The 27,467-nt window shown below is 35.7% G+C and overlaps 1 protein-coding gene across 2 annotated transcripts in view; it reads left to right on the plus strand.

Moving 5' to 3' along the window:
• LOC142351127 (solute carrier organic anion transporter family member 4A1-like) overlaps positions 1-27,246 on the plus strand; it is a 29,561-nt gene extending 2,315 nt beyond the window's left edge. Inside the window, exons 1-11 of one of the 2 annotated variants that reach the window (XM_075403220.1) lie at positions 6,366-7,063; positions 16,919-17,116; positions 17,506-17,718; positions 18,149-18,312; positions 19,270-19,430; positions 20,020-20,164; positions 20,533-20,652; positions 20,981-21,384; positions 21,584-21,773; positions 22,712-22,873; positions 26,909-27,246. In XM_075403220.1, coding sequence (XP_075259335.1) covers positions 6,832-7,063; positions 16,919-17,116; positions 17,506-17,718; positions 18,149-18,312; positions 19,270-19,430; positions 20,020-20,164; positions 20,533-20,652; positions 20,981-21,384; positions 21,584-21,773; positions 22,712-22,873; positions 26,909-27,088 — 2,169 coding nt within the window. In that variant the 5' untranslated portion in view covers positions 6,366-6,831 and the 3' untranslated portion in view covers positions 27,089-27,246. Of the gene's footprint in view, positions 1-6,365; positions 7,064-16,918; positions 17,117-17,505; positions 17,719-18,148; positions 18,313-19,269; positions 19,431-20,019; positions 20,165-20,532; positions 20,653-20,980; positions 21,385-21,583; positions 21,774-22,711; positions 22,874-26,908 lie in introns of those variants that run through there. The other variant, XM_075403221.1, reaches the window with a different exon arrangement.
• The last annotated feature ends 221 nt before the right edge of the window (positions 27,247-27,467 follow it).

Below are 27,467 nucleotides of genomic sequence, written 5' to 3' on the forward strand. Positions count from 1 at the left end.
AAGTACTGGGTGCCGCAGTCGGATCACCAGTATTTGTTTCTTCTTGCCTACAGAAACGTGTTCAGAAGGTTGTGTCGCTCTTGGAAAATTTGAGTTATCTGGATGATCCTCAATGTGCTCTCGGCATACTTCGTTATTGCCTAGGGACACCAAAGTTAGTCTACTCTCTACGCACTAACACGCCGACAAGACATCTGATCGATGTTTTAAAAGTTTTTGATTCTAGCCAACGGGATGCGTTAGATCAAATAATAGGTGCTGTCACCTCTGACAATGCGTGGATGCAGTCAACCTTGCCAATAAACATTTCAGGCCTCGAGTGCGACAATCGCAAGAGCAGTACAGAGCCGCATATGTGGGCTCAGTGATAGCATCTGATGACTTGGTTCAGAAAATAACAAACCAGCGCGCGTCGGACAGTAGGGTTTTTAAGGAACTCTATGAAAGCCTTGAACCTTTCAACTTGAATTCCTACACACAGAAGAAAATTCAAGAAGCTGTAGATACTGAAAAGTTTTCTGAGCTGCTGAGAAATCAGTCGTCAGACAGAGAGAAAGCAAGACTGCAATCACTCTGTTTGCCTCATTCCGGCGCATGGCTTGCGGCACCTCCAGTTCCTGCCTTAGCTCTCCATCTGAGTCCCAGTGAATTTCAAATTAGTGTCAAATACAGACTAGGTATTGCAGTTTATGAAGATGAAAGAAAATGCCCTCACTGCAGGTCTGGGACCCTTGACCTTTTTGGTGACCACGCCGTCATCTGTACCGGAAGAGGGGATGCAATTCCTCGGCATGACAGGATTCGTGACCGTTTTGCATCAGCTTGCTCATCAGCTAACTTGTCCCGAGTCATCGAAAAACGGAACCTTATTGCAGGAAACGGTTCTGGCCCTGGCGACATATTTCTGCCCTCATGGAAATCAGGTCATCCAGCTGCTCTAGACGTCACCGTAACTTCTCCACTGCAATCAAACATTATAAATCATACGGCAGAGAAGTCTGGTTGCGCGATTGAAGCAGCCGAAGAGCGAAAGTATGCACAACACGGAAAAAATTGCCCTGAGCAAGGATTTTTGTTTGTTCCTCTCGCTGTTGAGTCATTGGGTGGTCAGTCAGTTACTCTCAAGAAAGCGTTAAAGCGCATAGCTCTGTTAGCTGACAGCAGGAATTATCAGTCGCAGGGAAATGCTATCGCTTTTGATAGATTGGTTCAGTCGGTTTCCGTTGTGATTGTACAAGGATCAGCTACAATGTTGCTTGCACGAGTCCCGTAACCCCAATTTTTGCAATATTTTTGGACAAATTCTATTTCGGCAAACTTTGTGATCTCCAAGAAGAAAGGAGTCTTTTGAGAAGCGTCACCCAATGAGAGGGGACCTTCGTTTTTGTAAATATTGTCTCACCCAATGACCGGGGAGAACATAAATAATTTTCTAAAGTTCATAGAAGATTGAAACGAGAAGAATTCTGAAACTTAAGGAGAACAGGACTGATGTTATAGAGTGCGATTGAGAAGAGTGAAGAATTTTTCAACAAAAAACACACTTATTTGAACCTTTAATGAGCAAAAACTTTTGATTCCGAATCAAAGTTTGATAACAAAGATTTGTATTCATTCATAATAGATTGGTTTTCAAATATACGTTGGCAAAATGGCAAGTCACCTGATGACAAGACGGAACGGCATGTAATTCAAAATGGACCGAACTTTAAATGAATGACTCTAACAAATATTCAAAACATTTTAAATAAAAAATGAGCCATTTGATTTAATTGATTCCTCTGAAGTCAATTGCTGGCGGCATCAGCGCTGATTCCGTTTGAGTATTTTCTACAAAGCCCATCAGATAGTCCAATTAACGAAAAACAGAATATACGTATATTTGAACCCCAAATTTTCAATTTTTAGCTTTGCATTAGAAGTGCTGTAGTGCTAAAGAAAGAGTTTCAAAAGAATTGTAATGCTAACAAAAAAGACCAGTTCTGATTTTTGACATGTACATAATTTATCGTCAAAAAACATTATGTTATCGCCACGAAAATCTCGACAATTTTTTTTGCAAGCCCTAAGCATTTGATTCACCTCAACTAACTATTTACGATTCGTTTTTATGCTATTTGGACCGTAGTTGCGATCAGATTTGCCTGCAGTCAAAGCAACGTCTTCTCTCATAATAAAAAAAGTCAAATGTAACATTTTGCATCCTTAGCTGGATGTCACTGGTGCCTTTGTTATGACGTTTATCATTGCTTAACAACCCTTTCGCACTTAAAGGTAATATTATGTAACCTTAACTATTACCTTTTGAGTAGGTTTTTAAGCAATGATACACGTCAAAGCAAAGGCACAAGTGAAATCCAGCCAAGGATGCCCAAAATGTTGGCACCGACTTTGTTATCAAGAAAAAAGACGTTTTTCTGACTCCAGACAGATTGAATCAAAATTATTTTCTATATGTTTATATATATATATATATATATATATATATATATATATATAAATGTATATGTATTTATATATATTTTTATTTGTGTATAAGCTCTCAGCTGACTGAACTAATTTGTCGGGTCATGTTAAAAAATATTTTTTTAAGTTCTTTCTCATAGGCTTAAAACAAAATGTTTTGTGGGTTTTATCATGGCAATCAACTACGGATAACAGGTGCTTCGTTTTCCTGGCGGCAACTGAGAACTCATGCGATAGAATATAGTCTTTTTTTGAAAAAAAATATGAAAGAAAAAAATACATTGGTAGAAGAAGGCCAAACAAAATATCTCTCGCAAATTCAATTGGTTGCTTTTGTTTGGACAGTTAGGGACCTGTATTGGCGTCAGTTGGTTGAATAAAAAAGAAAGCTTACGCTCATGTCAAAACAGTAATTTATCTTTTTTCAATGATTTACCTAATGTTGCGGCTGTCTTTTTTTCCACAGAAATTCTGAAGTTTTGCTCATTTTTTATTGCTTGATAGAGAAAATGCTCACTAATCATCATTTGCTAATTTTTTTGTTTGAATTTATTGCCTCTACACTAGCGTAAATTTAATGATGCAGACTATGGTACCATAAATAAGTATAGCATAATTTTTTTCTATTTAAGCATTGTTTTTACACCATTAAGCATTATTTTTACACCAAATGTTTGAATTTCGCTAAAGCTGGACAAAAAGTGTTGTTTATTATTTCATCGGAGATTTTATTCCCTATTCTTCCTCTACACAAGAAAAAGCGGTTTTAATCTCTCACTGTTTGCCAGGCTGATTTGGTGCAATTGGAAATAAGCAATTTTGATCATCTATATTACAAAAGAAGTTACTTCGAAACTGTTTGTTGAGCATTCAGACAATCTGAAGTTTCCAACTAATTTTGAATTATTTTCTTGAAAAATTACAAAAACATGTTGCAGATTTAAGACCTTATTTTTCGACAAGGTAATACGCGTATACGATGATCCAAGATATTGTGACAAGATCATGTGCGATGATCCTTTATTATTCGAAGGTGAAGAGCGGGAGGTACTTGAATTATCAGCAAAAAGTCCCGATCAGAATTCAGTTGAAAACTTAAGCGCAACTCTAAAGCAACATTCTAAAAACAGACACAATTGGCAAAATTCGGAAGAAATGTGGAATACTTGACTCAGATGTCTTTAGTAACTTAGGTGGAAACTATACAAACAGTCTAGCAGATGTTAAAAAATAGAACTATGAATCGCTGCTCGTTAACTGATTTGAACTCAAAATGTTTAATCTTTGATGTTTGTGGCGCTTTTTAAAATTTTTTTTTGGGTGTACGTAGCTTATGGGTACTATGATTATTATAGGTATGTGTAAAATTGATTTGAATCCCAGAATTCTTCAAAAATTGAAACCAAGAAACTGTTCTCTTCCACTTAAGCTAATCCTGCCTGGACAATTGAATGGAAACCGGGATTGATCAAAGTTAGAAAGTTGCTCGCCATGAAACTTCACATAGGATTTTCAAGGAAAATTAATTATGACAGAAGTCGGGTCTTTTTTGTTTGCGTATATTATTTACACCCCCAGACGCACGTGTCATATTTTTACATAATGATTTACTGTGTAAATGCATGTGCTCTGTTACTGGGGGGGGCACAAATGGAAAAAGATCCCAGAAGTCATACGAAATTTCGAGTTCAGAAAATAATTGACTCAAAAGCAAGAAATCATAATCAGTCGAATCAGTATCTTTCTGTCGAAAATGACGAAAATGCTTTTTTTGGAAACAAAGCCAGCTTTCCTGAAAAATGCGTAGAATTATACACACAGGGAAGATCACAAAGCACCGTTTCGGGGGAAAAACACGAAAACAATTTTCATTTTAGTGATAGGCAATATACATACCAACGCAAATTAACTCCACCTTGACTTTCAAAGAAGTTGTGCATTTAGCCCGTTTGACCGTACTTCAAGGGCCGTGGCCATGCCTTAGCGGCCTTGGGCACTTGATATGAAAACATCACTACCGAATATATTATTGCCACTTAATTTTTGATAAGAAACAAAATCCCAATGAAATAAAACCACACGGAATTAAGCCCCCACTTAATTTTAGATGGGAAAAAAATTCCCCGCGGAAATAAAATTCCACCTGAATCTTAAAGAGCATGCGCTCATATCGCGTTTGGCCATGCCTTAGCGGCCCTCAGGACTTGATATGATACTATCACTACCGACCAACTAATCACGACCGAAATTCAAGTTTAAAATGGGGGGTTTATTTCCATAGGGTATAATTCTTTGGGTTTTTCCTGTCTAAACTAGGGTGGAGTATTTTTCGTGTGGTTTTCGTTCCTACCCGAAACCTAACCCCTTGAAATTTCAGAGTCGAATCTTTACTTTCCCATTTTAACTCGGAACACCAGTTCTGAATCATTATATTTGCAGTCCATCTATAGGTTTTAAAGAGCCTAACAAGTTCAAAAAAGTTTTCCAATCATGACATTGTACTTGGCAGATTTAAACTCGATTTTTACCGTGACCACAATTTATGTCAAATTGAAATTTTAACAAAAACAACCGAGCATGACGAAATCGCATAAAAACTGGCGTCGTACAATGTAAGGACACGTTACAGGAAATCAGAAATCAGGAACTGTGTGTCCAGGGAAGGTGTTTGATTGAAACAGAACAGATCCAGGTTGGGAGGGAGTGGGGTGGTCTGCGTTTGATTGAGACAGAATAGATCCCGGGTGGTGTTTGATACGAGCATGGTGTGACCTACACCCTCTCTTGCCCTCGTGATACCATCACCCCCTCCTCCAACAACCACCACCACCACCATCAACCAAACCCCCGGCCCAGACACCAATAATTGGGGGATAACCCTCATACATGATCTTTTTTCCACCCTTTTATAGCCGTTTAATTAATTTTGTACTTCGGAAAATGTGAACTATGAACACGGCGGTGTTGTCCACAATTTTGGAAATGGAAAAGGTTGGCCCTCTATACGGATCCAATTTTCCAAATACTTTATGAGAAATGTAATATTTGATGACTGTGTATTTTTATTTGTCTGAATATTTACTGACTATTGTAATTCTCATAGAAAATTCAGACTATGCTGATCTTTTTTCTGAGTACTTTTGTTCAGACTGATGTTTTCTTCTGAGCAGTTGTGACACATTATGATTATGTAGTTAAGAACAAATTCAGAATAACTTGGGTTGTCCTGATTTTTTACTCTGATCATTCCAATTTTTGACATGATCATGATACTTGACAGATTAAAATACAGAATCAAAGTTAATATGATTCAGCTTTGAAAATAAATGTGACCTCAGTAGACCCCGCAAAAGGTATATGATCCGAGGTAGTCAGCTGGGTAACTATATTTGAACAAATTTCGTAAAGGCGCATGAAAACTTTTTCATTGTTGTTTTGAAAATCATAATGTCAGTTATAGATATGCGCCTCAGTTTGTGTTCGAAAAATTGTGTTCTGTTTTCTTATTGTTCATAGAGCATATGAGCGTTCGCTTTCTATCTTTCTATCCTTTAACCATTAGATTATTGATCTCTAAACATCACTTATAATAAGTTCAGAGATAATTACGCCTGTGTGAATACATATAAAAGCATAATCTGATCAAGATCAAAGATAATATTCTGTATATAATTAAGTTCAAAATAATTAATAAATGAATTATAATGTACTAAATTGTGTACGTCCGTCGAACCTGCATGTGTAAAAAGCGCAGCGAGAACATTCATCGAAGAAAGCATGAAGAAAATACAATCAAACGATTGATTTTTTTGCATGTTTTTAACTTAATCAAATCAACTTTGTTTTCTACAGTTTTCTGGCCAAAAAGTTATTCAGACGTGATAGAAATTACAGAACTAGATAAGAGTTCTTTAGTTATTCAAAAAGCTAGAAAGTTGAACATATAATATGATAGTTCGTATAAACAAAACTGTGTAAACAATTTTGAAACTTTCGTTGAACTGTTTAGAATTATATTTTGATTAGGAAAAAATTGTTTATTGCATATCCCTTAAATTAGTCAGATTTATTAGACCAGTTAGAATCATTGTTAAAGAATTATAAGACACTATTAAATACGATTTTTGGGTCTTAATTCAACTTTCTTAAGCACGTTTCTTCATCCAATTATTGTAAAAATTTGAGCAATTACATTTTATGGTTCGAAATTTGGCTCCCGTTTTTTTTTTAATCAGATATCACCCACAATAGAATTTATTGAATAAAACTGTACACCGCATTTGATCTAAATTAACCTTTTCTATTCTATCTTATATTTCAAAAACCGCCGTTTGGAGAAAAAGAAGTTTCCGGTTTTTAATCCTTATGAACAAATTTGTAGCTGCAAACTTGCAAGTTCGCGACCAAAACGGCGAACGCGATGCATTATTACCAAATAAGGAACAGCATAATGGCAACTCCAGTACGACTTATTCCTCCTCGGATTTCGAGGACGCCGAGTCGTGTGGAGTCGGAAGATGGACTCCTAGATTTATCCAGATTTTTAACAATGCCGGATGCGCTTTGGTCTTCCTGTGCTTGCTAGTTTGTGTTGAAGGTAGTTATTAAATAATAAGGATCTCTTTCCATTAATGCCCCCCCCCCCTCAAGTAAGTTATGCGCCCCAGTTACAGAGCATGTGTCATTATATTGTAACAGTACTAGTGGTTGCAATAGAAAAACATTTTAAAAATTCTAAGGGGACACCATCCCTTTTTTGTTCAGTTCAGTTTAGCTCTGTTTACAAAGTTACATTTCACACATCGGCATATAAAGCGCATGGTTATTTATTTCTGGCGAATTATCAAGAAGTTCAAACACAATTTCTCAATAGTCGACTTGTTCGGTTTCCAAAATCTTGGTTTACACGGTATATGTAATTGAACCGAAGATTGTTTTTTTTTTTGTGGAAAAAGGGTCGTCCGTTTTGGGCCTGTCTGGTTTTCGATCGTTTGATTTCCTGCCTTCGGACTTGCGTCATATTTTCGGTATTCTAGTCAGTGCGTTCTAGCTCTTGTACGTCAAAGTCTCCCCAACAAGCGTAGGTGGTATAGTTTCAGGGCTATTAAGCGAAGTCGTTGCTTCTTTTGATCCTACTGGCCGTTTAGTAGCATGATGCAGTATTTCTTTTTCAAATTTGTTTTAAATTTCCTCTGCTTGGATGCCAATTTTGGGATGCATTGGTCGCAATGGAACCACATAACAGGTGTATTCAATTAAATTCTTTTCAAGCTCTTATTTTCTTTGTTGATAATTACAAATTCTTTCGGTTCTTAGACAGGATTTAAAAAATCCATTACATTTCATAATCATGAAATATTATCTTTTGAGATGAGCCTATTATTACGTAGAGTCCAAAATTTTTTTTAAGGCATGATATAGAACAAACATTTTTTTTACTGACACAAGACTTTTCTGATTAGATATTGTTTCCAATGGTTAGATATGTTGGAGAGTTGCTGACTGCTTTTTCCTGAAGCCGTATTTCTTTAGGTGAAACTTCATCGGAGAAAAACAACTCGCTTCAAATAATATGAGGTTTAGCAAAGCTTTGGAAAAACAGCGAGAACACTAATTTGTCGACAGCAAAATAGCTATTCTTATTTTGGTCCAGAAAACTGGTGTTAGAAATAGAAGTAGAACTAAACGGCTCAACTCTTGTTTAGGGAATTACATAACGCATACAAACTAAAACAATGACCAGCTTTCAAAAATAAAGCAAAAAAAAAACGGTAAAAGACCTGCAAAAAGGGCAACAACATTTTATATAAAAAACGTCAAACAATTCAAGTCTTCTAAAAAAAGATTTTATCACAATCCAAAATGAACCTCGCTTTAGTCATGTCAAAGTGTATTATGTTTCTTTGTAAAAGGAAGTTGGCAGCAGGTTGCGATCTAAGGAGCAAATTTTCATCTGTTTTGAGTTTTTTGTTCTTTATTAGTTCAAAGTGGCCAGTTCGATGAGTCCTAGTATGAAATCTCGTAAAACCAAGATCGAGATCACGATCTGTTTGTGATAGCTGCAAACACAATTGTAAAAAGTGTAGACACTTCATGCATATAACATAACTGCTCACACCGGTATTCAACATAACTGCTCATACCACTTCAGACAACAAAATTGAAAATGTTCAAGTTTTTTAAGGACGCTACAGAAGAGGTGCCATGTCGGAGAACCAAATTGCAAGCTTGATAAAACGAGTGACTTATAGAAATTTGGGTCTTGAGATAGTTACTAGCTGCGGAAAATATTAAAAAAACTTTGACACTTTTACAATACACAGATTGAGAAGTTTATCCCATGTCAAGTTTTTACAAAAAACGATTCCCAAGTCCAGGATGGAGTCTGCGTATTGGAAGACTGAGCCGTTGAGGTAGAATCCAGCTTTGTTATAATGTCCAAACGAAAGGAGCTTGCATTTTCCGGGCTGAAAGTCTAATTCATTGACCTGCGACAAAATTCAGAGAGATTTCAATAGCTCGTTGATTGTAAATTGATTGAGACTCCGTGAAAACTTTGAGGTCGCCACAAAACAAATAAGGTTTCCAATGTTCGAGCGAGTCAGCCAAATAGATAATAAATAAACTGAGTAATAGTGGCCACAACACACTACCCTGAGGAACACCAGACGTAACTTCGTTAGAGAAAGTCTTATCAGCTTTAAATTTCCGTGTACTGCAGTTTAAATAAGACTCGATGAATTCAAAAAAAAGCAGAATCAAAGCCAAAAGAAGCTAATTTTATATGGAGCAAAAAAAGTTGGATGGTAACAAATGCCTATCTGACGTCAAAATGTACAGCCAAACAGTCTGCATGCCAATCTATGCAACCTAAAAACTCTCCAAATAAACGAAAATATAATTAACAGTGCCGCAATTCCTCACTAAACCATGTAGCTGCCTCTTCAACTGATATTGCACCCGAGCGTTTAAAAAAGTTAAACATGAACCGTTCAAACAGGATTGATTTTTTTTCGGTAATATTCTAATTGGCCGGTGATCTGATATATCTTGCATTGAACTTCTTTTGTTTCATAAGGAAACAAATGAGCTTTTCCGCTGATGAGGTTATACAGGAGACCTCAAAATGTTTTGTAAAAAAATCAAAAACTGAGAGTGCCAGTAGGTGAGCGCATTCTGATAGAACAAACGGAGGAATATATCACTGTCCATAGATGAACCATTATTACAAAACCTCAAAGCATTGCAAATATCAGTTATAGCGAAGCAGAAACCACCCAACGGAGTGTCATCCAGTGTTTGAATTTTTGTCCTTGAGGTTGTTATCTGTAACAGAGCTAAAACCCAGCTTTGAGGTCACCGTAAAACATGTTGCATGGATAAGTGGAACCAAACTTAAGGGAGCGTAGGAACTGAAAGCAGTGTCTTTGATTTGGTTAAATGAAAAATTTCGACAAACAAGCAATTATCCATTTCAAATGATGACTACAAATCGATGGCCAGCTTTGCTTTTGGAGCTGAGGTTTGAACCAAAAATGTTTTTGAAAACTTTCGAGAAAGTTTTTCACGTCGGTTGAAAAGATGCATTGTATGCAATGAATAGAAATATGGTACACTATGTCCTTTTATTTGTTTGATGCGACAGACTTTGACAACGCTTTGTTAAGACAGTCGCACTATGTCGTATAATACTGACAAATAAGAAATGAGTTCACAGTAAAGAATCGACAAAACTCTGTCAAACTATTATTAAAGATATGAATATATATCAAGGCACACAAAATAACCTTTTCAGTAAAATTTTCTGAAGAGAACTTTATTTGGGAGCAAATTGCTTTTTGATCACTAAAGCTTGTTTTAAAAATCCAAAATGGAAGATCATCAGCACATGATAAAATGAGATCAAGTGTATTACCATGTCCATGTGTACCTTGATCTAAGAATAGATTCAACCCGTAACATTTAATAAGCTCAAAGAAATTACTAGCATTGAATTTTCAGAGGCTAGCATTGACAATCAATTCCAGGAAAGTTGAAATCCCCGAGAAAGTAAAAACCAAAATTGTTTTGCCCTCTAGAAGTTGAAAATTGGGAAAACGGATAGCGGTAATCCCGAAACAGTCAGCCATAGATACAGAAGTAACATCAAAAACTGATGAGGTAGGTGGATTGTTTTTATTTACGAAGAAATTTACTATCCAATCTCCTAATGTTGAGCAACAGCAACTAAAGAATTATGACTGCAAAGATAAATCGTTTGACTTCAAAATGAAATCAAACGGTACAACAAGAAACCAACTTGTTCATTATGATTTCCGTGCAATAATTTGTAAATTATTTCCGTGCAAAAATTTGTAAAGATTTCCGTGCACTAAATTGTAAAACTGACGCTAAAAACATTTCTGAATTTTGTTTTTCAGTTGATAATCAACTTTCTCTAAAATACACAACAGAAGACTCAGATAGTGCGAATATTTGAAAATCAAATTCTCGGCAATCCATAGATCTGATTGGTTGACAAATAAACAGCAAGTATTCAATATTTTTTAGTCATGAAGGTACGTTTATGACCGGAACGCAAACACCTCTACAGAAAAGCTCCAGATTTCTAATTCTTAAATCATATCGATCTTTGCCTTCCGTGTTTAAAATCTCGCAACGTTTCGCTAAAATTCTGTTTTCAACTTCTTTATCAGCCGATGACAGGAACTTCCTAACGTATACCGGAAGCGGGTAAATGTGTAGCTTGCACCTCCGAGCAAAACGTTTTGACAAAAATTGGGAATTATTAGACGATACCGTTAAAGGCCTGCTTTTTCGCCTATCGCTATTCACGAAGTTCGCTCCATCAAATCGTTGGACAGACACTGCATTTTTGTCGGATTTTAATCAAATATGTTTCATAATCTGATCAATTTCTGCAAAACCGTTGTCTAACTTGCCATTAACTGAATCAGCTTTCTCAGGTACACCTGTTAATTTAAACTGTCATTTATTTGACGTCTTCAGGTGATATAAAGACACAGGTGCCAAGAGACGAAGCTCCACAATTCTTGAATCCAATCGCAGATTGGTCGTCGTTTTTAGCTGATTTTTTTTTACAGAAAAAGGAATTTTGCTTGTCCCGTTCTCGTCATTGCATTTAGTGTATGAATCTATTTAATGGACTGGTTGTGATTGTGTTGCTTGACTGATTCTCCGATATGGCGAAAAACGATCTATTTTCAGCATATTTAAATAATAACGCTTTAATGTTTTGCTGACCATTCCATTGCGCATTTTTGAATTAGATTACCAAGATTGTCCAGACTATTTAACACTTTGGAACAAGATCAGCCACGTTATCTAGGATAATTTTATTGCAAGTTAGGTTAATGAGTAGAATTTCTGCTCAGTGTATTTTCCATTGGGAAGAAACAAAGAAATTATTGTAAGGGTCAACTTTTTAAATTCGCTACTGGCTTCGCTTCCAAGAAATTAGTTGATTGTGTCCAAAGTGTTGCCTAAAAATTATCAAACAATTTCTTCAAGTTTGGTTTCTGTGGACAATTTGTCCCAAGCTTTCTCAAGCTTTCTGAGTGTTCATAATAAATAAACTGAGTAATAGTGGCCACAACACACTACCCTGAGGAACACCAGACGTATCTTTAACTTCGTTAGAGAAAGTCTTATCAGCTTTAACTTTCCGTGTACTGCAGTTTAAATAAGAGTCGATGAATTCAAAAAAAGCAGAATCAAAGCCAAAAGAAGCTAATTTTATTGGGAGCAAAAAAGTTGGATGGTAACAAATGCCTTTCTGACGTCAAAATGTACAGCCAAACAGTCTGTGCCAATCTATGCAACCTAAAAACTCTCCAAATAAACAAAAATATAATTAACAGTGCCGCAATTCCTGATTAAACCATGTAGCTGCCTCTTCAACTGATATTGAACCCGAGCGTTTAAAAAAGTTAAACATGAACCGTTCAAACAGGATTGATTTTTTTTGGTAATATTCTAATTGGCCGGTAATCTGATATATCTTGCTTTGAACTTCTTTTGTTTCATAAGGAAACAAATGAGCTTTTCCGCTGATGAGGTTATACAGGAGACCTCAAAATGTTTTGTAAAAAAAATCAAAAACTGAGGGTGCCAGTAGGTGAGCGCATTCTGATAGAACAAATGGAGGAATAAAGTCACTGTCCATAGATGAACCATTATTACAAAACCTCAAAGCATTGCAAATATCAGTTATAGCGAAGCAGAAACCGCCCAACGGAGTGTCATCGAATGTTTGAATTTTTGTCCTTGAGGTTGTTATCTGGAATGAAAACAGAGCTAAGACCCAGCTTTGAGGTCACCGTAAAACATGTTGCATGGATAAGTGGAACCAAACTTAAGGGAGCGTAGGAACTGAAAGCAGTGTCTTTGATTTGGTTAAATGAAAAATTTCGACAAACAAGCAATTATCCATTTCAAATGATGACTCCAAATTGATGGCCAGCTTTGCTTTTGGAGCTGAGGTTTGAACCAAAAAAGTTTTCAAAAACTTTTGAGAAAGTGTCTCACGTCTGTTGACAAGATGCATTGTATGCAATGAATAGAAATATGGTACACTATGTCCTTTTTTTGATGCGACAGACTGTGACAACGCTTTGTTAAGACAGTCGCACTATGTCGTATAATACTGACAATTAAGAGATGAGTTCACAGTTAAGAATCGACAAAATTCTGCCTAACTATTATTAAAGATATGAATATATATCAAGGCACACGCAAACCCCTTTTCAGTAAAATTTTCAGAAGAGAACTCTATTTGGGAGCAAAATGCTTTTTGATCACTAAAGCTTGTTTTAAAAATCCAAATTGAAAGATCATCAGCACATGATAAAATGAGATCAAGTGTATTACCATGTCTATATGTACCTTGAACTAAGAATTGATTCAACCCGCATCCTTTAATAAGCTCAAAGAAATTACGACCAATTGAACTTTCAGAGGCTAGCATTGAACAATCAATTCCAGGAAAATTGAAATCCCCGAGAAAGTAAAACATAAAATTGTTTATTCCTCTAGAAGTTGAAAATTGGGAAAACGGATAGCGGTAATCCCTAAACAGTCAGCCATAGATACTGAAGTAACATCAAAAAGAAATGAGGTAGGTGGATTGTTAATATTTGCGAAGAAATTGACTATCCAATCTTCTAAAATTGCGCAACAGCAACTAAAAGATTATGACTCTAAAGATAAATCGTTTGACTTCAATTTGAAATCAAACGGTACAACAAGAAACCAACTTGTTCACTATGATTTCCGGGGGATTGTTCACTATGATCAGAAGACTCAGATAGTGTGAATAATTGACAATTAAATGGTATGCGATCCATAGATCTAATTGATTGAGAAATAAACAGCAAGCAATCAATATTTTTAGTCATGAAGCTACCTTCATGACCGGAACGCGAACACCTCTACACAAAAGCTCCAGATTTTTATTTTTAAATCAAATCGATCTTTACCTTCCGTCTTTAACATCTCGCAACGTTTCCAATTCTGTTCTCAACTTCTTTATCAGCCGATGACAGGAACTTCCTAAGGTATACCGGAAGCGGGTAAATGTGTAGCGTGCACCTCCGAGCAAAACATTTTGACAATAATTGGAATTTTTAGACGATACCGTTAAAGGCCTGCTTTTTCGCCTTTCGCCATTCACGAAGTTCGCTCCATCAAATAGTCGGACAGACACTGCATTTCCGTCGGAATTTAATCAAATATGTTTCATAATCTGATCAATTTCTGCAAAACCGTTGTCTAATTTACCATTAACTGAATCAGCTTTCTCAGGTACACCTGTTATTTTAAACTTTAAGCTGTCATCAACGTTTTATAAATTTTTTTCTTACAGCTCTATTAGTGCTTTGTACCTTTTTAAAAGCCTGCGTAGGTTCAATTCTATCTTCAATAACTTTACCCAGAGCTTTTGGCAGGTTGTTTTCAAAAACAAAAGACAATTCGTTCTCAATCATGTAAGGAAACGAATTCAACTTAGCTTCCGAAGAAGCGGCATCAGTGCTGAGACATTGATCACACAGCCAGACACAACGCTGTTAACCTCTCTGTCATTTGACGTCTTCAGGTGATATAAAGACACAGGTGCCAAGAGACCAAGCTCCACAATTTTCGAACCCAATTGCAGATTGGTCGTCGGTCTTCGCTGGTTTTTTTAACAGAAAAAGGAATATTGTTTGTCCCGTTCTCGTCATTGCATTTAGTGTATGAAACTATTTAGTGGACTGGTTGTTATTGTGTTGCTTGACTGATTCTTCGATATGGCGAAAAACGATCTGTTTTCAGCATAATTAAAAAATAATGCTTTAATGTTTTGCTGATCATTCTATTGCGCATTTTTGAATTAGATTACCAAGATTTTCCAAACTATTTAACACTTTGGAACAAGATCAACCACGTTATCTAGGATAGTTTTATTGCAAGTTAGGTTAATGAGTAGAATTTCTGCTTAGTGGATTTTCCATAGGGAGAAATAAAGAAATTATTGTAAAGGTCGACTTTTTAAAAATCGCTAATAGCTTCGCTTTCAAGAAATCAGTTGATGGTGTTCGAAGTGTTGACTAAAATTTATCACTTTCTTCAAGATTAGTTTCCGAGGACAATTTGTCTCAACCTTTCTCAAGCTTTCTAAGTGTTATTAAACTGCTGATGGAGAAATTTTGTTGGTATTTTAGGTTTTTAAATCTATTGATGAAGTTTGGGATAGAACTTGAGTTCCGTTGTAAAACTCAATTGTTGCAAAAATTGTAAAAGGGTCACTGTCAATACATTTTCAGTACCTAATTGATTGCTCAAAAGATTCACTGGCGCTTTGGGGTTCCAATTAATAGGCACGAAAGGCAGCAGGTACGGAATTTATCCAAACACTGTAACCTTCTATTATACTCTTTTAACAAAAAGACCTAAAGCTAGGCTTCCTCTCGAAAATTTAACGTAACTTCATGTTATGCTTTTAGTTCAAGCACATGCAGTTTATCCTTACAATGGCAGAAGCATTTCAAAATTGTCCATAATTTGACGCTTTAAACTATTGTCGCTTGGTTCGGAGATTCACGGCTAATTTGACGCCTGATTTTAAGTGAATGATACGTTTAACACCGAAAATCAGTAAGATAGCCCTGATAAATAACGAATGTAGGCAACCATATAACGTACTTTTCATTCTCTGTTTACTTTCCGAAATTTGAGCCGTAATTTATAATTTCCCATGCAGTTTTCAATTCCACATCAGTTTTTCCCGAACAAAGTTTTTGCTCCGGTTTCTCGCGATATTTTTTCGGTAAAATTGTGCTCGAATTGTTGTGCTGAAAGAGAAAAAATTCAAGGAGTGTTACCTTACCTCATATGATTGTTATAATAGATTTTTTCCGTGTTGTTGGTTTGCGATAACGGCAATTTGTTCCCTGAATGAATTGATGCTACAATCTGTCCCTCCTTCCTCACACCATGTAATGTACGACCCTCTATTCCAATAAATTTTCGAAAGCAGATATTTTTTAGCGAACGAAATAGGTTGGTCTGGAATGATTGTATTTATGTTGAAGTCCCGAAGTCTGATGGAGTTTTTTGTTTTGGTAATTTGCAAAATGTGTTGATTATGATTAATGCTTTAATTTTTTACCGCAAAGTACGCAAACGTTGTTCTGAACATAAATTTTATTGGGATGGATTGCTTGGGTCGAACAACTCTTTGTTACAGTTTCTAAAAATTGATTATTTGATTTATCTTCTAAATTATTGTGTGATTTTTTATACCAGTAACAATTTGCTTTTATTGTTTTCGTTATGCATACAGTGTATGTCAAAAACCTGAACATTTTGAAGATTGTGCACCGAAGCCTGATAGATAGATAGATAAGTCGCAGATTTTGTATAATTTTATTTTTTGTAATTCGAGTTGCAACCGCCACTAGTAACAATACACATTATCTTTGAATATACATTATGGTTAGATTATAAAAACGGTACAGACGATGCTTAACAAAAACATCATGAATATTACAATCTTCAGACTGAATAAATCAGTAAATATAATTTCACAATTCCAAACTGTACAAATTGATCTCGGTCCGTTGACGATCAGCAAGATCAAAGAAGAATCACATTTTTACCTGAAGTTAAAATTCAATTTACTTTGAAAAAAGAAAACTACAGTAACACATCAACATCGCAAAATGATGTTATAAATGTACCTAAAATATGACAAAATAGTGCAAAATATTTGTTAACAATAAGGTAAATATTTTTCTTAAGTGGTTGTCATAATATGAGACCGACTTTTTTTTCGAAATTTTGAGAAACCGTTCTCCTCTTTTTCTTCCTTCTCTTACTTTAAAAAAATGTAAAATGGAATGGGCAGCGACCAGATAAACAAACAATTTATTTCTAAATAACTCTGTTTCAGGTATGGTGCTTTACGGACTGGCACAGACGACCCTCTCAACCTTAGAAAAGAGATACAGTTTCAAGAGCTCCTCGGCTGGCTTTCTTCTCAGCATGGCAGATGTCGGGATTGCAGTAACACTCATTCCAATCAGCTATTTTGGATCCAATGTCAACAAGTGCCAGTGGGTCGCTTACGGAGCTCTCAGTTTTTCAGCTGGTAAGTGCGCGACCCGGCCCGAATTTTTACCCGGCGCAAAAAACAGATGCAAGAGTAGGGGGTAATCGAGAGAGTTAGAAGTCTGAACACAATTAGATTAGGAGAGGAAATTTTGATTTTGCTAATTGATACTTACACGGGCAAATTTTTAGACTTTTCTATCTCAAAAACTGTTCACTGTCTTGCTCTATCTATCAGATCTTTCCTTTAAACTTCTAATTTCTACTGTAATTTTTTTTGTTATTCTCCCATTCTTGACAAACTCGTGTTTCTGAGAAAATCGCTGGAAATAGTATAACCCATAGATCAAATAAAATATATCACCATAAACCAACATTATTGGTTATGAAAACAAGAATTTCGCTCACCAGGAAAATATTTATTTCCAGGTTGCTTCATCTACGCATGTCCCCATTTCCTCAGTCCAGACTACCACCTGTCATCTAATCTGACGTCATCACAAGAGGGCCAGCTGTGTACTAAAGGAAATCTTAGTACTCAACTGACAGTTGAGAGAAAGGCGCTGGACTGTGACCCTCATGTGCATGAAAGCAGTGCAGATGATATGCCAACTGGATTTTTCTACTTTCTATTCTGTGCAGGTAAGTTTCGACCATTTTTTTTGAAAAATTAAAAGACAATTATGAAATGCTGCAAAATTTATAAATTCGCAATGCGTGAAAAGTGAGTAAGCGACAGTTTCTTGTGTTTGAAAACCAACCATATCGGCGATACAGCAGAAAAAACACGAACTTTCGTCGTTTATGTCCAGCTTAAACGTAACATGCCGACTATTTTCCTCTGTTTAAAATCGACAATTTCGGGACTCGGGTGGACGCTTCAATTTGAAATTTCAGCAAAAAGTCGACCAGGGTGATCAAAATCTGTTCAGTCTTGCCCAGGGTCTGGCTCGGGTCTGTTTAGACTGGCCCAGTGTGATCAAACCTGGGATGTCTGATAACATTCTTCTATGATTACAACGAAATGTCAACAGAGGACAAATGCTCTCAATTTAAGTTTTGCTATGTTTAGGTCGATTCCTTCAAGGAGCGGGTCTGGTTCCTCTACAAGTACTAGCTGTCGTATACATCTTTGACAATACTCCACCATCAAGGGGGGCAATATACATTGGCATCATATACTGCCTCACCCTGTTGGGACCCATTTTGGGATACCTTCTTGGAGCTGGAGTCTTAAGGGGGCTATTTTTCTTAACTAAAACTCATTCAAAATGACAATTTTTTTGAAAAACAAAATAGTTAGAGCTATAGAAAAAAATAGTTGATAGAATTTGAGTTTGTTTACAAAATTAGAAACGGCTCAGTTTCACAAAATTGCTCCATAAAATTTCACACTACGGTGCGGCTCTGGGGTCATTTTTAAATAAATAAAAAATCAAGCATTTTTATCTTGGTCTTTATGGATATTCTTGAAGATGTTAACCAATTCTGAATCTAAAAACGATTTTCACCTTTTGCATCGTAGTTTGAATTCCAAAATCTCTCATAAATTTGTTCAGTATCATTTAATTCAATGATAAGCTTTCTTCGACGTTGGTTCCAAGGCATTTTGGGATACCAAACGACGTCGTCAGCCAAGCGTTGTGTGGCTGACTGTTTTAACAGCTTGATTTTATGATAAAAATTTCAGAACTTAAAGCTTTTTTGAGAAAACAACAGATCAGTGAAAAAATCACTTTTTATTTTCACTGGGAACACTGGAAACTTTTATTTTTATTTGCTGAACACTGGGAATGGGGGCTATAATAGGGGAAAACGGAATTTCTTACAGATAATGACATATTATCCACCTTAGATGTTCTGACAGTTAATCAATGCAACGCATATTATTTTGAAATTTGTTCTCAGTGAATCGTATTCAAGGATTTTCTTCGCACAGCTTGAAAAATCTTGCAAGAAAACCGTCCTTAGAGCTCCATAAGGCGGAGTTCTAAGAGTCTAAAAACGTTTATTATAGGTAATCATATTCAAACAGGAAGTCACCGGGTTTTTTTTTATCATTTATCACCTACATTATACAACTGACTTATACTAGAGACGTATACTAGAGTATTTTGTGCAAATGTTCTGTAAGAACCAATACCACCCATAGTTCTTAAAAAAATAACCCTTTTGCACTTGTCACGTGGTACCAGAATTTACGTGGACGTTGACAAAGTGATCAGAGATGACATTTCAATTGACACTGAAAATCCTCTCTGGATTGGGGCATGGTGGGTGGGCTTCATATCCTGTGCTGGATTGGCTCTCTTGGCCGCCATTCCCATCGCCATGTATCCCAAATACCTTCCAAGGTAAGTTCAGTCTCTAAATCTATAGACCGGGTCCATTTGTCAGCACTGCATTCCCGGGCCGTGAAAAACTTTCAAATCCCGGTACATTCCGGTGATGGGTCATATATTTACGCTGCAGATGAAAAAATTTCCAGGAATATGGTAGACCATAAAATATAGAATCATGTAATATTTGTACCGACGGTGCTAAGACTTTGAAAAAAGGTGCGCGAAATGAGTTGAATTATCCGCAAAATTTAGCATTTTTCAGCTCATGTCTTTTATAATTTCAGTAAGTTTCTCGAACCAGGGGTTAAAATCGTAGATTTTCCAGACAAGTTTTTGTTGCATTGAAACGCAATGAACCCAGTTTAAAGCTCTATTTTTATTATGTGGTAATATATTTATCAAAAGCTGAGAGCCTATTGTTTCTTGTTTGTTTTTTTATTAAAAAATTCTGGGATCTGCACGGGTCTTAAATGTTTTTACCAACTGCGCAAAACAAAATTTTTCTATTTGAAAATTGAACCAAATTGAGTTTTGGGACTCTGGGGATCAATAATGGGTTTTTTAAATCTTAAGAGAAGAATTTCAAAGTTGGTCTGTTTAGTTACAAGGAGGCTCAAACTCTGCGCAAGAGTGAAGTCCACGGAGAGGATAACTCTGGAAAAAGTTCACCAGGAACTGGCTCACCCCTCGAGAGGTCTCTTTTCAGCGCTGATGAAAGCGAAAGTCACATGGCAAAACTAAAACAGGTGAATTTTATTCTCAAAACTAAACCTTTGTACTTGATCCGGGTACAAAATTTTGTTCTCATGAGCTTGACCGGGAAAATCAGTCGTGGTTTATTAAGTCTGTGATAATGGTTAGTATCCATTCTTTTCCCGTCCCCCCAGCGTAGCAGCTCTTTAGTATCAGAAAAACTTCTATTCAGATAAATGAAGAATAGACTGAAATGCAAGGGGAAAAGATGGCTGAGAACAGGCAGCTGTTATAGCCCAATGCTGAGAACCGTAGAAACCACATTTTTTACTGTAATGAAAAAATCTAATATTTCTAAACCGTTGTTACCAAGTTTTGTACAAAAATGAGACCAGGAGAAATATTATTTTTTGTTTATCAGGTGTGTGGAGCAACAGTTGACTTGATGAAGAACACGCCGTTTGTGTACATTTGTGTCAGTAATGCGTGTGATGCATTCATGATATTCGGAATGGCCGCTTTCTTCCCCAAATTCCTTGAAGTCAGTATTATTTGCCTAATAACAACCTTTTTCTTTTAAAAAAAAGCAAACATCAAAAATTAACTACTTGCAAGCCCACTGGCATGCCCACTTAAGATGTCATAATTTCAAAATCGTCACCAAACTTTTGATCTTTTGGACATTTTCCTGGCTAATCTTAGCTTCTGTTGAAAGCTTTTTTTAGTTGTCAATTTAGACTTGCAAATTATAGTGTAAAAAGTCACATAAGCTTGGTTCTGAATAAGCACCGAAAGCCTTGCCTGAGATTGAGATAGTCTTGGCTTGAGGTCTGGTTCTGCCTGCACTGCGTAAATTTAGAGCTTTTCAGGCGCAGTTCAACTTCACAGCTGGTGAAGCTGCTTTCATGGCTGCAGCAGTCGCAGTTCCCTCGGCAGTACTCGGAACCCTGTTCGGCTCCTGGGCTATGAAACGCTTCGACATGTCAGCAACCGAAACCCTCTCATTTTGCAAATGGGTCACTTTTATCAGTATCCCTATGCTGCTTGTGTTCCTAGTTCCGTGCGGAAGTCAGGAATTTGCCGGGGTCAACATCGAGTACAGTCCTGACCCGAAAGGGTTCTTTACTAGTTATAACGAGAGTTTGGATTTTGTGTCATCACTAGACGCGTACTGCAACTTGGATTGTAATTGCATAAATGAAGATTATTTCCCTGTTTGTGGAGCTGATAATATTCAGTACTATTCCCCGTGTCACGCAGGGTGTACCGCAAGGTTAGAAACTTTTTCGAATTTCTTCGCAACAATATACTTTTTCTTTAATTTACACTGAACAAAAACAACAATTCAAGAGAGCTAATTCAAAATGAATAAAAGCAACATGAACAATGAAAATCCAGAGCGCATACGTTTTAATGAATTTAGTCTGTAAATACGGTTTTCGACTTTCATTATAATATTTCCTTGTGCAAAGGTCGAGCACCAATAATAAAGACGAAGAAAAGTTCTCAAATTGCTCCTGTGTTGGGAACCCAAACAGTGGCAAAGCGAAGCAGTCTGCACAGCCTGGACTCTGTGGCTTCGAATGTACATATGGATTCGCAATCTATTTGGGACTCTTTTCCATTATACTATCGACAGCGGTGCCGTTTGTACCTACCAAGGTCAGTTTTCAATTTTAATTCATCATTTTATGTCCTGAAAAGCAGATGGTAACGGAAGCATTTAGAAAACAAATTAAACATACAAAAAAGCTCAAACACTTAGGATGCTTTTACACAAAGTGGCAACCTTAAGTTATTTCTTTGTTCCCAAGTTGTTCGACAGCAATTTTGTTTACGAAAACATTAAATACAATGTGTATACTTTGAAAAATTACGAAAAAATGAGGAATTGTTAGAGAGGAATCTAGAGAGGAAGTTGATTACAATAAGCTTGACAAGCGGCTCAAAATCATTGGATGTAAAATTTTGGTATAGCGATGAAGTCCAGAGGAACAGGGGAAAAAACAAGAGAGTGGGGTATAAGATATGTCTATAACTTGTGACTAGTTGGTGCTATGGTCAGCACACTAGGCAAGGTGGTCTGAGTCAAGTCCAGGTCACGTTCGCTACTTTTAGGCCTGCTCAGTCATCCACATCAGTGTGAAATATGAAAAAAAAAATTAGCTTTACAATTTGTAGTAGCCGTCGTGTAACCTCAACCCCGCCTCCATCTGGACTATTTTGATGTCTGATGTCATCTTATATAATTTTGTTATTCAATTTTCACCAGTCTAGTTTTCTATTCCATTTCTGATTTGTTCTCAGATGTTATAAATAGATTAGATTTGAATTTCCAAATACTGTATAAAAAGTACAATGCATTAGTACAATCAGCATTTGAGAGACATTCAAATAGGTCGGAACCTGTCGAGTAACGTCTATTTTCAAGAACATTGAACAAAATGAAGCATAACTTGAAGAGCTAATTTACTGACCCCTACCAGAATTGTTTCAAAAGGAATTGGTTGCCCTGTATGTAGTTATCCCTAAGTTTATGTAAAACGTTGGAAGTTCTGTGTCGGATACGCGAATTCTTGCTACGCGAATTCTTTCTACAGGCGGCCATTTTGAGGATAGTTCCAGAGTACTACAGATCTCTGTCCCTCGGCATCAGGTGGGTGATCAGCTGCGTGTTTGGATCCATCCCAGGTCCAGTCCTCATTGGGTTCATGTTCGACAGAGGTTGTGATCACTGGCTTACCGAGTGTGATGAAAAACTGGTTAGCGTTGATGTGATTTCATTTTCAGAGACATCGATTATTTGTGAAATGTTTCTGCCACATTTTCTGGGAAACGGGTTAAAAGTTTCATTGAACTAATCATCAACTGCCCGTTTGTCGTTGAGACCCCTGATTATGTTAGGATACGTTCATCAACTGTTAGTCGAAATGGTTCGAATAAAAAACCCAAATATTTTCATCACAAAAAAAACAAGATTTAGCAAATTATTTCAGGTTACGTTTCTCTGGTTTTTTTTGCGCGAGTCTTCCGGTACCAAATTTTGAACAATTTCTCTCACTTCTATATTTGGTTCCCACTTTTTGATTTAAATACAGTCTCAGGACAAAAATCAAAATTAAACATTACACTTGTGAGGGGGGGAGGAAGTATATACTCAAATGGTTTTTTTGTTCAGACAATTTTGGCCGATCGATATATTCATCGTAGAGAAATGTGAGAGGTGTCATTAAACAGCTCGTCCAGCGTAGAATTCCAAGCTAAAAAAATTATTCCAATTTCAAGTTTCTCGGGGAGTTATCGAGGATTGAAGTTTTGTGTGAACACGGATTTTCTATACGGATTTAGCATGATTTTCTACACTTTTAGTGTAATTTTTCTTCAAATTAGGATCTTTTGTTATTACGATATTAATTCAAAATTACATTTCAAGCCACAAAATGAAACATTTTTGAGTTCCCAATAGACGAAAGGCGATCATAAAGACTGGTTCTGGTCTCATAGGGAAGTTAACTATCAAAAAAATTCAAATTCTTTTTGAGAGTTTTTTAGAAAATTTTTCATATTTTTTTCTTGAGTCCCCTGGAGACCATTCCATTTTCATATTGAGGTTCCGTTAATAACACACCTGATTTACAGTCTACTGAATCGGAATGAACAAAAAAAATTCGTTTTCAAGGAATCGCTCCTGTTTTTTTTTTGGTTTTGACTCTGAGCTTTCGTAATTTTAAATTTAATTCTGACTTTCTTTTTGAAGTTTTTCTAAGTTTTTTTAGTCCTATGGCAAAATCTCGATGACTATTAGTGCAATATTAAGTTAACCTAATTAGAGATCCCAGTGGACAGCAAATGGCTGCTAGGACTTTAAAAATGATTTTTCGAGAATTTTTTTTTAAATAACCGGTAATAAACTTATTTTCGTGAATTGTAAGACAGACTCAGTAATGACAGGACCCTCTTCCTTACTACTGCAACCTAAATTTTCTGGTTAGCGGTTTTATCTTCTAACTATTTGTTATGTGACTTCAATGCCACAAAAAATTTCAAAAATTTTGGAGAAGACTTTCATGAGTCTTGTATAGCGTTTTCAGAGAAATGCTTATGGTTTAAATGGCTTTGACAATTTTTTCTCGCACTTTTCTACTGAAATTTTGGTTTTTGCCTGTTTTTGTTGTTGTTTTCATAGTCATAAGACCTACTGTGATGTCTTATTGATTACCTATGCATGACAAACATCCCTTTACTCCCATCAGGGCATATTTGAGCGCATTTAGTGACTTCCGTTAAAAGCTATTGAATTTAATGGCTGTTGAGATTTTAAAGATAATTTTTCAAAAATTTTGTTGAACAATAACCAATCTTAAACGTTTCTGAATTGTTAATCAGTCTCAGTATTGACAGGACCCACCTGCTCTCTACTGCAACTCAGTTTAACCTGGTTGGCGGTTTTATCTTCTAATTATTGGTTATATGACTTTAATGACACAAGATTCTGTTTTTTTTTAATTTTTGGATATTTTAACATTATTGGTTACTTTTGAACCCTTATCACATTACCCAAATATTATACACAATATCCAAATATTATTCTCATCCCAATGCTTAAAAAAGACATTCAGTGGATCACAGATAAAGTTTTCAGAGATAATTTTATGATTTAAGCGGCTTTCTTCTCGTACTTTTCTACTGAATTTTGGTTTTTGCCTGTTTTTATTGTTGTTTTCATAGTCAAAAGACTTATTCTGATGTCTTATTTATAATATTGATTATCTGTGCATGACAAACTTTTGTTTCCCGATTGGGTTATATCTGAACGCAAATATTGACATCCGTTGAAAGCTTTTATGTTTAATGACTGTTAAGACTTTAAAAATAATTTTTCAAAATCTTTTTTTGAACAATAACCAATCCTAAACTTTTTTTCGTGAACTGTTAATCAGTCTCATATAAACTCTTTTTTTCTACTGCAGCCACAACTAATCTGGTTAGCGCTTATATCTTCTACCCATTTGTTTTAAAACTTCAATGCCTCGAGATTTCATTATTTTTAAAAAAAATTTTCGAGTACCTTTCCTATTTTTGGATCTTTTTGAAGTCTTGTCACATTATCCGATTAGTGATAGTTTCCATTGGTTTAGGGAAGATGTTCAACGGATCATTAATAAAGTTTTCATTGAAGAGCTTACAATTTAAATTGCTTCAACACTTTCTTCTGCCACTTTTCTACTGAATTTTTGGTTTTTACCTGTCGTTGTGGCTGTCTTCATAGTCAATAACTTGTTGTAAGGCTGTATTGATAAGAAAAGAAAGAAAAACAAATTTTTTGTCCCATCGAGGCACAATTTAGCGTATTTACTGCCTTCCGTTGAAAGCTAATGTATTGAATGGCGTTGATAATACGAGGTTTCTCAAAAATTTCGTGGTTCTAATGTATTTGTTCATATTTGATGATTTTTTGAAGTTATGTTGATAAAAAAGAGGAAATCCATTGCTAAAAAAAATCAATTGAAAATAAAAAAGTTTTTAGTGAAAAGTTCAATTTTTAATGCCTTCGACATTTCTCGATCAATTTTTTTTCGTGAATTTGCTGTTTTGCTTGTTTTGGTTCTTTAGGTAGCTGTAACTTGCTGACAGGTCTCATAAGCTTCTAATTGAGGATTAAATGAATGATTTTACCGGAAGCATACAATTTAATGCGAAGAGTCTTTAAGTTTATGTTATACATTTTCAACTATTTCTCAAGCTTTTCATATTTGTTGTTCTTTTCGTCAAATTGTAACTTATTTTCATTAATGAGAAGTCCCATCCGATTTGTTCTATTTCAAAAATTAGCATATCTACTGCTATTATTTGTTACTAATGTTTTGTTTGTGGGACAATATGCGTTTTTAAAAATGTTTATTGAGTGGTCAATTTTTGGGTTTCTTTTTCTCTTCTTTCAGAACAATCGCGTAATAACAGATCCCAATGGTGGCCCAAGTGGTCCAGGTAAAATTATTTCTATGGCATAGATTAACCAAAGACAGGTACTTCTGGTTTTTTAATGACTTTTAGTTTTTTATCAAGGATTAATTAGTTAAAAGCTAATGGTTTTTAAGATTTGAAATTTCTTGGTTTAAAAAACGTTGACTAACTTTTGATTTTCGCCTCATTGTCCGTTCTCTTTGTCGGCTTGATCGTATTCTCAATCAGAAATAATTCCATCTGCTGTTTAGTGCTTTTACTTTTATATTTTGAGGGTTTTGCTGCTAATTTTTTTATTTGTCCTTATTTTGTTTGTTTTTTTTTTCGCGTAGTCTTTTTATTGGCAGATTTTGCGAGCGCTGTAATGAGGCATGGCAGTATGTAATTCAATTAGTAGTTTCGATGTAAAACGATTTTTGAAAACTCCAACATCTATTTTTGTTATCTCTTCATTTGGTTGACAATTAAGTCAAAAATGTAGATAAGCTCGGGTCGGAACATCATGTGCGAACGCATATTAGAGAGCCTCCTTGTTTGAATCTATAATCGGATTACTGGACGAAACATCAAAGGGAAAGATCAAAATTATATCAACAACATTTCACAGTGAAATGATCGAAACTATAAAACGCAATTGAGTATTTTGGCACAATTATTATTGAAGCCTTGGGTAAATTATCACGTAACCCTTTATATAGAGTAAAAGTTTACTACGCTTATACTTAATTCTTTTAATTGGTCTTTAAATAGTCGCCAGTTTCCTTGAAAGTAAGTTTATTTGCTACCGGTGGATATTTATAATGAAGTTGAGATCCTGAAGTTGTTTATTTCAGGATCAGTGTGTAGCTTATGATGCAAAAATGCTTCGACTCATGAGCATGTTGGTGGCTGCAATAATGAAGGTGCTCTCTACAACTGCACTCTTAGCAGCTGAAAAGTCATACAGACCTCCAGTTGAAGATATAACAGATGAGAAGAAAAACGAGGACAATAACTCATCAGAAAGTTTTTGAAATTGAAACCAAAGGAAAGTTGCAACTTCATAAACAAAAGCGACCAAATTTGTACTGAAAAGTTTCCTATATTCGAATCAGTCAATTCTTGGTAACATTTTCAATGATACAAGCTTGACTTATAAAGGTCATTCTGCCATGAAAAGTCCAAAACTCAAAAACAATTGCAACTTTTCTCAGTACTTAATGTATTTCTAATGATTATGTTAATTAATTTGAAAACAAATGTGAAATTCTTGAAGAAACGTAGTACTTATGTCTAAAATTTAAATAGAATTGTTTTCCAGAAAAGCCACTCTTTATTGAAAAATGTAATTTTTTAGCCAGAAACGTATCTAAGGTTATGTATTCAATTTTTTTGGCTTATGAGGTATTAAAG

This window comes from Convolutriloba macropyga, chromosome 12, assembly GCF_964194025.1.
Source record: "Convolutriloba macropyga chromosome 12, txConMacr16.3, whole genome shotgun sequence".
Classification (NCBI taxonomy): Eukaryota; Metazoa; Xenacoelomorpha; order Acoela; family Convolutidae; genus Convolutriloba; species Convolutriloba macropyga.